This window comes from Seriola lalandi, unplaced genomic scaffold (genome assembly GCF_002814215.2).
Source record: "Seriola lalandi dorsalis isolate HSWRI2012SDOR001 ecotype SW California unplaced genomic scaffold, Sedor1 jcf7180002054892, whole genome shotgun sequence".
Classification (NCBI taxonomy): Eukaryota; Metazoa; Chordata; class Actinopteri; order Carangiformes; family Carangidae; genus Seriola; species Seriola lalandi.
The window spans coordinates 895772-906326 of NW_019525444.1; the positions used below are offsets into that span (position 1 = coordinate 895772).

General features: G+C 39.5%; 2 protein-coding genes across 2 annotated transcripts; one reads left to right on the forward strand and one right to left on the reverse strand.

Moving 5' to 3' along the window:
- Window positions 1–34: 34 nt before the first annotated feature.
- atpaf2 (ATP synthase mitochondrial F1 complex assembly factor 2) lies at window positions 35–4011 on the reverse strand. The gene is made up of 8 exons (XM_023429321.2): window positions 3636–4011; window positions 3500–3544; window positions 3138–3286; window positions 2381–2478; window positions 1909–1989; window positions 1661–1773; window positions 1419–1534; window positions 35–994 (listed from the first exon to the last, which is right to left on the reverse strand). Exons 1-8 carry the CDS (start codon window positions 3751–3753, stop codon window positions 857–859), a joined length of 858 nt encoding a protein of 285 aa, XP_023285089.1. The 5' UTR covers window positions 3754–4011; the 3' UTR covers window positions 35–856.
- A 207-nt stretch (window positions 4012–4218) lies between these two features.
- On the forward strand, window positions 4219–9584 carry LOC111672045 (glucose-induced degradation protein 4 homolog). Its single transcript, XM_023429322.2, has 6 exons — window positions 4219–4589; window positions 5042–5101; window positions 5796–5903; window positions 6003–6104; window positions 6200–6330; window positions 8084–9584. Exons 1-6 carry the CDS (start codon window positions 4398–4400, stop codon window positions 8145–8147), a joined length of 657 nt encoding a protein of 218 aa, XP_023285090.1. The 5' UTR covers window positions 4219–4397; the 3' UTR covers window positions 8148–9584.
- Window positions 9585–10555: the final 971 nt, after the last annotated feature.

The following is a 10555-nucleotide window of genomic DNA, read 5'->3' on the forward strand; positions in this document are numbered from 1 at the left end:
TTTAATCATTAATTGAGACAGACGCCTGTAAAAATGTTTTGCCTTATTTGGGTTTTAATTCACGATAAGCTCTGCTGACGTATTTTGCTCACAAGTGGTGGAAAGGGAAAGGGCACCAACAAATATGAGTCACATAATGCCATTCTTTTCATTTCTGTGATTCATTTCAACTGTAAAAGCAACAAAACCTTCAGCTCTGTACATGAAAATTACAACTGCATGAGAGTGTGACCCACTTTTCCACTAAAATACAACTTTTTGTAGAAACAGCACTGTATTGTTGATACACATGAAAAAGGTTTTCTCTGTGCAGTATTTAATCTCTCACCTCATTACCACACTGAAAATGCCAAAATACACAAAACATGAACGATGACAATCTTAACTACAGATGGCAATTTGATGTTTTACCTACTGCAAGTGAATATTTTTTCCCATGCAGTGTGCTTTCATCTACACAGCGCAGTTAGCGTGGACAGTTTGTTGGTAGAATAGCACATGCACCTTCCAGTAATCAAATGTAGCACACAGAAAAAGCAGCCAGGGAATTAACATTCCACCACCAAACAGACAACAGTAGTAGTCACCAGCATCCAAAATGTCGCGGATGACTGAGAACCGACTGGAAACTCTGTGAGGGGTGTCACTCTTGGCAGCTTCCACATATTAACACTGCAAAAAAAGACTAGAGTGAGATGTTTCTGTAACAGATGACAGACAGAGCTGCTGTCACTGCTAAATAGAACAAACAGGATGTGTTGTGTTTTTCTGCATTGATGTACATCATTGATAAACAGAGGTGCTTGGGGTTTCTCTCTCGGTTACTGAGAGTTCTATGTTTGAGCTCATCTTTCTCTCAGTCCTGCAGAAGTTTGCGCTTGACAGTTGAACTCTCGGATGAGAGGTGAACAAAAAGAGCTCCAGCAGCGGTCCGTGCCCTCAGCTCATACATGTCGTAGTCATGGGCCCACTCTACGTTTCCCCAGCGCTGAATCTTTGTGGGAAAAAGAAATAGAGGAAAACCAATGATAGTAAGCAGAAAGGTTAGCAGGTCTGTCTTATCATTTATCAACTGCAACACCAATGATTGTACATGAAGCAGTACAAGATCACAAAATCATTACCATGTGCAAAGACAGTAGATGGATAAATAAACAAAACCAGGGAACAGAAGAGCAAAGTCAGCCTTTACACTGCAATACACATTGTGTGCTGCCAGGTTAGCTATTATGGGAAACACTATGAAAACAGAAGAGGGTGCTGTTTCTCTAGAGCACATTAAGTAAAGTCTTTTCTGATTATGACAGATCTAGGGCGCAGTGATAAGCAAAGGTTCTCTTTGTAAGAAGAAGAAATAGAAAACAAAAATAACTAAAAATGTTGTTGGGAAAATTGTGGGTGGAAACAATCTCTTCTACCTGGTATTCCTCCTCCAGTCTGGAGAGCAGCACAGCCTCCTCCACACTCAGATGTCTATCAATCATCCCCATGGACAGAACAACAGACTTCAACTGCGTGATCACATACTCGAGCCCTGCACAGGAGAAACCATATACTTTATATATATATATATATATAATCTTGCCATTATAATGATGATATTCAGCACAACAGATACAGTTAAAAGTGCTCATCTTAGATCAGTTTAGAAATATTTCACCTGTCAGAGACCAAAAGTTGTAAGACTTCAGGTGTTGCCGGAACGTATCTTTGGTTTCCTCTGGAATCTCGGGACCCAAAATACTGGACGAGGAGCCAATAGTGACATTGTATCTACAATTGAGTTGTGGGAGATAAAGACAATTAGGAACAAGCTTAGTACAGTAGCTTAATAAGCCGTCTTGTATTGGGAGGCTTTAATGTCAGTCTATGTGCTTTGACTGAGACAAAAACTAATACTGCTGTTACCTGTTTTCAATCCAGTGCAGCACAGGGTCCCACTCATTCTTCTGTAGCTCAACCAAAGCATAAGGCTCATCTACTCTGTAACTACACACAAGATAAACCCCATTAACATTTAAAGCCACAACTGCAAGTAACTCCCTGTTAACAGTGTTTTTATCCATTATCAATATGTATATGTATCAAACAAGCATGGACTTTTAATTGAAAGAGTGTCACTTCATTGAGAGGATTGACATTTAATATCTATGTTGTCATTGTGTTGTGTAAATGTATCGATGTGTAAACAATGATATATTAATGATGATTATATTAACCTTTAATCTCTATTAAGAAAAATTTGCTCTGGTTATAACGGATATATAGACCAGCAACTAAATCATTGTTGTTATTGATTAATAGCAACAATAAAGCCATGTTTTAAAAAAAGTTAATATAAATATATGAATTAAAGTAAAAAATCAAATGAGTAGTATACCAAACAGTGTCAGTCTCCAGGAACTTTAGAGCAGCATTGATCATTTGGTCCTCGTTACGCTCGGTGGGATTGTCCAGAGCTGTGTTGCACAGTGTAGTCTGCAGGGAGAGTTTACAATTTACCTTCAATAGTGGCATGAAAAACTAAAAACATGGCAATAGCTGGATGGTGAAAAATTATTACTTGCATTATTTTTTTCTGAGGATCAGTTCACATTTGGTTCTGTAAAGTAAAACTTCTCAATGGAGGATCTGGGTTGCAGCAGCATACTATAAATCAAGGCTTCTCATATTTTTTGGAAAACATGAACTAGCACTCTTGCCCCAAATCCTCACAACCTTCCCACAAGAAGATGTGTCAAGTTGTCATGTCAAATGATGCATCATATTCTATTATAAATATATTTTCTAGAGCATGGACGTAACTCAAAAATTTGTACTTCATATTCAAACAGAAACATTATATTTTTTTAAACCTTACCTATGTAACTGAAAACACATGACATATCAAAAAAGCAGTCTACATATCAATCAACCCTGAATGTGGTCTAACTAAGGATGACAAGATTTCCCATGTAAACAGTAATCAGAGGTGGTAAAAGTCTGAGGCATCTCATCTTGATCAGTGTAGTTCTTAGATGCCTGTTTAAGGACTGTGACATTAGCAGAAGTGGTCTTCATTTTAAAAACGCTGAAGGAAACCCTGGATAAGAAACTATTCTTTAAACCCTATTCAATACCCAGTTCAATGGCCGTACCAGGTGCATTGAGTAGAACTTGAGTGTGTCTCTTTGAGCATCCCACTCGGTTGCCACAGCGATGGCCAGGGCTTCATTTGGCACTGTGAACAGCTTCCCTCCGGGGGTTTTCAGTTTCCTTCTGTCTAGGTTGATCTCATATACACCACCTACAACACAAGTATGGAGAAGGAACAACTAATTAAACCATTATGCCTATATGAAAAACACAGCACGTCTGCATGTTTTAATTCCTTAGAGGAGAGCATTGTTTTTCCTTTGTTGTGACAATGGAAATTGTGACATGTGACACACAGGATTTTTACTCTCAAACACACAGAACTTCTACACTTGACCTATTAATAATGATATCTGGCACTTACCGTCACCTTGGGATATGCTGACATCTTGATAAAATTTCTTTCTTTCTGGTAACATCAGAAAACATCGCGTCAGTCAACAGATTTACAAACGTACTACTGCTGCAGACAGTTTTATCCACATTGTTCATTATCTTACCTGCTGCGGCTGTGGAGTATTTCAAAGTAAATCGGGACTGCTGACCTCTTGGACACACTTTACTGAGAGAAAGGGCATTTCCAAGCTGACTCTGAAGTCTAACAAGGCTCTTTAACATAGTGGCAGATAGGTGGAGATGTGTGTTAAGAAAAGCTAACTGAGAGGAGAGCTGACACGCTAGACTTTAGTTAATTAGATTCAACATTTTTATACGAGTGGCTGTTGTTTCGTATTATAAGCATTGGTTCTTGTTTATACCGCCTTGGCTAACTGTATAAAGTCACTATGTCCCTATTTGCTAGCATACATTCCTTCCTAAGCGTTCATAAAACAGCTCCTGCGTTCAAATGCACGCGTCTGACCTTCTGTGCTTGACAGAGAGCATCATAGTTACTGTTAGAAGTGGGGAAATGTAGTTTTTTAAGACGTTCTACCGCATTCTAACACAACAGGAAAAAACTACACTCAAAAACTCCCACAAACCCTTCCGCAAATCGAACCAATGGACGTTGAAGATCTTTGCCAGGTGGATTCAGTTGGCCAATGAGAGGGGCGGATGCTAATGCCAACGTCGCCGCGTCGAAGTCCACTTACTTTTCTGGGAGCTTGGTGCCTGGTAAACTAAACTACAGAGGAATAAGTGGGGATTTGGATGTTGGTGGTCCTCACCAGTCCTCCTCCGCCTCTTCGTAGACGCCGACAAAGTCCATCGCCTAGACGGCCAGTGACCGCGGTTGGTGCCCAGCCAGCGAAGCGGGAGCCATGCCTGTCCCCGCTGGATACCTCAGCGACTCCCCCGCTGCGGCCTTCGCATCCTCGTCCTCGCTTATCCCGCCGCCACCGATAAACACCCAGCAGCCCGGCGTTGTCACCTCGCTGCTGTACAGCGGCTCCAAGTTCAGGGGCCACCAGAAGAGCAAAGGGAACTCTTACGACGTGGAGGTGGTTTTGCAGGTGGGGCTGTGAAGCGGATATTTCATTAATCGGGCGAGCTGTCAGGGGTATTTGGTGATCTGTCAAACGGACGGTGTGGTGATTGACAGCTGGAAAATCAATGGGCCGTGGCCTGTCGTTAACTAACTCCTTTAGCTAGCTGTGGATGTAGCAGTGCCTGCGACTATTAACAACCCATTTCAACTACAACGAGACATCTCATTTAATGTTGTTGTAGGAAAATACGACTCTAGGGGTTTCATCTTGCTTTGGCTTCACCACGTAGCAAGACTCTTACAAACATGTATGTTTATGGTTGTTTGTGTGAGAGATATTGATAGGAATTTAATATTAGCTTCATTAAAGCATATCACAGCATTCCCACTTACTGTCACTTGAATGTAGAGTTAACTACTACACCTGAATCACGTATGAAGTAACATTCTCTGTTGTTTACTGTTTTTCTTCTTAAGCATGTCACCATGGAGGATTCCTACCTGTGTGGCTACCTGAAGATAAAAGGACTGACAGAGGTGAGAGAAGTAATTCTCTTTATTAAACCACAAACATAAATAATTTAAGCTGTGTTTGGCCACTGCTCATTGTGTCCTTTTTTGAAGAGACGGGTACAGTCTAGGTCCAGTCATCCCCAATCAGTATTCTGCTGTTTACATTGTAGAGGATGTTAAACTCTACAACATTAAAGCTGCCTCACATGCTGGCAAACATGCAGTGGGTGTATACTGATACATTTAGCATGTATTTGATAGCTGGGGTGTTAGTGGGGGAGATCACCAGCTGGTTTAAGTCTATTACATTTGACTGCATTTTGAATAAATGGCAGTCAGCTTAAACTCTAATATAACTGGTATGTTCAAGTAGCAGTCTCTCTACTAAAATATATAATAATTTACAATATCCTATATGTTCCACAGCATGAGTTGTTCATGAATAATAAACCACGATTATAAGCGTATATATTCCAACTTTCAAAACGTAGTTACTTTCTACTGTCTACTTTGTTTGAGAATGAAAATGGTCTTCTACTTTACCATTAGCATTGGATGTAGCATTCTTTCATTTACAAAGAGATGAACAGACAAAACACTATTTAGCAGGTTGGCTGCACCAGAGCTAACAAAACAAAACACAACAAAACAAAACAAAACAAAACAAAACAAAACAAAAACATTCCTGTTTGTTTCTCTGTGGCGTTCACTCTCATAGGAATATCCAACTCTGACCACGTTCTTCGCTGGAGAGATCATCAGCAGGAAGCGGCCATTTCTCACCCGGAAATGGGATGCAGATGAAGATGTGGATCGTAAGCATTGGGTAAGGCGGAAAACTTGATTCATCATCTACACATGGGCTCCACACACACTGTAACTGGCTGGTGTATTGTAACATAATGAATTTTCATTTTGTGTGAAGGGCAAGTTCCAGGCCTTCTACCAGTATGCAAAGACATTCAACTCTGATGATTTTGACTATGAGGATCTGAAGAACTCTGACTTTATTTTCATGAGGTGGAAGGTAAGGTGCAGCCTGAATTGAGCTGTATCATATGTTGTAGCAAGTCACCTCTGAACTGCAGCTGCTGCTGTTTCTCACCCTGTCCATCCCCTCAGGAGCAGTTTCTAGTCCCAGACCACACAATCAAAGACATCAGCGGAGCTTCCTTTGCTGGATTCTACTACATCTGCTTCCAGAAATCCACAGCAACGATCGAGGGCTACTACTACCACAGGAGCTCTGAATGGTAATGCAGCCCAACACTAGTTACTGTGAGGTGAATTTCAGTCATTTTAGGAAAGGAAAAGGAAAGGTTGCTGGACTGAATCCCAGAGCAGATGGGGAAAATCTGGATGGGAGAAGTCATTAACAGACACAATTTCCAGCTTTCTGCAGCTTTTGTCAGGGTGCCCTGGGAGCTGCTCCAATGATTCGTAGATGAATGTGGCTTTTCCGAACGACTGTGTGTGTGACTTTATGTTGACGAAGCAGAACAATCACAACCACAGTTTGTTGCATTTGATTTATGTGGTCGTACTGCCTGGTGATAAACAAACAGGGGCCTGCTTGTACTCCATCTTTAGTGTTTTCATTTTTATTTGACATTCTTTGGCATTTCTTTCAACTCCCTCTGCACATAATGGTTTAGCTATTGTTACCAAAACTCTCTGATTTCATTCCATTCATTTTCTTATAATTCCCTGCTTTGACCAAATACTTTGAAGCAGTTTTTTTTCTTGCTCCAACCACAGAATACCTTTTATTTTAAGCCATTTTCCAAAACTGGAAAACGATCAACAGCCCGTGCTTACGTCATACTTACCATGATGGTGGCATTTAGCGTCATTATGAGAACTGAAAACAGTTTTAATGACAATGCTGTTATGGACTCATGAGTAGTTTGTTTATATGGATCAACTCTGTGCTGCCATTTACCACCTCTGGTGCGAACCCTGAAAATAACACATGAAGAAAAGGCTGAATACGCACATCAGTCCAGACCTCAGTTCGTCTTGTTCCTTGTGCTTTTCCAAGCATAATTAACTGTTGGCTTTCAGATGTCAACATCAATCATTTATACTAGTAAAACCCTTTTATTTTGGGTCGGGATTTGTCAAACTGCTTTGTTGGAAGAGTCAAATGATTCACACTTTTTAAAACTAATGAATGCCTTTGATTATTTTTACCTGGCCTCGTGAATCAACTATCAAGTAAATGCTTCAGAGAACAGTCAAAGTGCTTTTCAAAACCACATATCTCCAGTTTTGGTGATTTAGATTTTTTTATAAGATTAGAACTGAATGCTTAAGTATTTCTTTATAGGTTGAAATAAGTTTTCTACAGTACTTCTTTAAATTTTAATCGTGAAGATTTCAGTCTTGGTTGATTCCATATCTGACATAACACTTCCTATTGCTTCATCACTATAAAAGCCCTGTGTTTTGTTAGTTTAATGCTTTTAAGTGAAGAAGCGGTAGTAGGATGTCCAGAAGTAACTTAATACAGCTCTGATATAGTGTGAAGAGAGTGAACACTAAACAGTGAGGCTGATATTGATTAGATAAAATCATGCTGGGTTAAGTGAATGCCTCTTGTGTGTGAAGGCGATGAAACCTTAAACCTACATTATAAAAAGGTAATAACTGAACGTAAACACACTGAATGGCTATTACTGTAACTGTAGCCCATAAATAGAATCAACAAAAGTGGTTTGATTCCAAAGAGAGATCTTAAGATGATATCTTTTGATTATCTGAAAAATGAATTTTCACTAAGCTGAAAATAGGACTATATCTCATATTATTATGATTTTGAGACAGCAATGTTATGCAGCCTGAAAAGCCTCGAAGGATAAGCAAGCATGCCTATACTTCACGTACATGCTTCTTCAGATTTAATATTACATAAGATGGGGAATTTGGGATTATACACGAGTTCATGGCAAGGTTGCCTTAGCTAGCCCTATTTTTTGTAACCTGTACTGTGTTGTCTCTCTGCAGGTACCAGTCTCTAAACCTCACCCACGTTCCCGAGCACAGCGCAGCCATCTATGAGTTCCGGTGACCCCGGCCGGCATCGTGGATCTTTGTGTTTTTTTTCTGATGGACAGAGACTTGAGGCAAAGCAGAGGTCTGTGGATGCTACTGAAGAGGAAAAGGAGAACAACCGGAGATAAGAGTTTGGGCTTTGGCAAAGTGCAAACTCTTACATGTTCTCATTCAGTGGACGGACAGCTGATTGATCAGAGGACAGGACAGGACAAATGAATGTATGTATGGATGAGACAAGAAGAAAGAGCAGTTCTGCTCCCTGGCTGGAGCTTGTAAAGTGAGAACCAGCAGCAGAGACTGGGTGTGGTTCATACTTGTGTACCCTTTTCTTCATTTGTTTTAACGTCTGGTTTAAAAAGAAAAAAAACACACAAAAAAAAAAAAAAAACACAAAAAAACGCTTGGCACAGTATCTCGAGACACTTTATAAGCTGAGTTGGGAATTCCCCCACTTGTTTTGCAACTAGAGATGTTTCCAGCTTTCATCCAGCCGATGCGGAATGAGCTACATAAACACATTTGTCTACCGTTGGACAAGGATTCCTCTGAGGAGTCTGCTCTTATAAACACAATCTGTAAAGTAAATCACACAGAGAAGTTCTAGTTCATGATTTGAGCTCTTCAGGTTTGTGGATTGGAGCTTTAATCAGCCCATAAGCTAGAATAACAGTATTTTTTTTAAAAGCTAAGCTGGTTCTTTGTTTGCCTGCCAAGAGGATGGACGCAGAGTGGCACTTTTAACAGCTGCAATGTGAGTGACACTTGAAACAATCTTCCTCCCCGTGTTCATAAAACTGCTTGGGAGATTATTATCACATGTGATTGCTGTGGATCTTGTTCTATTGAGTTACATTTGCACAAAGATGGTCGAAATGTTACTATTGCTTGCATCGCAGGATTTTACACTCACATGCCCCAGTACACGAGCTTCAAGGTTCAAGGTGGCAGGACAAGCTTTCTGACTAGTTTTTTAAGGGTTTGGAGCCAAAACAATCACATAAAAATATTCAAAAGTTTAGGTTTTTTTTACCCTGCACTCTGCATTAAACAAAGAGCTTTTTACTCCTTATGTGTTGTTTTAAATTAAGATCTCCACTATCCCTACATTTATGTCTCCTCGACTATGCAACACTTTAGACATAGCACTCTCCCAACATAAAACCTTCACTTTTCAGAGACAAAATTTTATTCTATCGTTATAGTATATGGAAAAAAGAAAAGAATCTATCTTCATTGAAAAAAGTATTTTTGTTAAATTGCCTATGAACACACTTTCTTCCCTGATCATGTTACCTTTCCATGTGATGGTGCCATTTTTTAAAGCTTATCAGAGTTGTATTATAACAGATCAGAAGTGTGTTTGTTTGAGAATAAGAAGCCTGGATTTGACTGATGGTGTGAATGTAAAGAATGGATTGTGGATTTGAAAAAAAAATCATATCAAAAACTCCTCACTGTGTCTGAATATTGAATATCTGACTGATGTTTTTTCTGGAAATGTTTCATATTTTATACCACACTTTACATTAATCATTACGTAATCGGATCATTTCAAGACAGAAACAAAGTGTGCATACATTGTGTACAATTTAAACAAAATTTTACACGTTTGAGGAAAATTATTTTTCCTCAAATAACAAACTTGACACTTCACTTGTTTCGTGTAGGAGAAGGCTTAATGCTGCTCTTGACTTGGTGACTTTCTACCCTGCACTGCCCTCTGGTGTGTCTACACACTTTGTACAGTCTAGTGGTGGTTTTAGTATGAAGAGTTTAAAATAAATTTGATATGCACAAGAAGCATGAACTGAGACAAAACTAGAATTATTAAAATTATTAAATTGAAAGTGTCTTTTTACAGTACTTAAGGTTGTGCAAATAACATATAGAGCTTTACTGTGACAGTGGTTGCAGCGATATGGAGGTCTACGGCCTCATGAGGCTCTACACACCTGACACAGGTGCTTTGAGCTAAATGCTAATGTCAATATGCTAACGTTTTCAAAATGACAGTTACAACAGGCTGATGTTAAGCAAGTAAATCTGTTCCTAGAAACAAAATACAGCTGATTATGCTTGATGAAAAGTTATTACAGTTTGTCCTGAGGGGGATGGCAATCAAACAGTTGTTGAGACATTTCACTAAGAATCACAGCTGTCAGCCTGATGGTGGCAGATGTTGTGATACTTTGCAGGATTAATCAAAACTGCACCAAGACATTTCACTAAAACCCCAAAACTTTCAGCCTCATTTTGACACCAGAGGAAAAGTCAGAGGATCGCCAAAGTCATTACGATTTGTCGTCCAGCCACCATGGATATCTATATAGTTCATGGTAATCTGTGTGATAGTTGTAGAGAGTTGTTTATGTGTTTTACCAAAGTGCTGGAAAGAAAGAATGAAAGAATTTAAAGCATTGC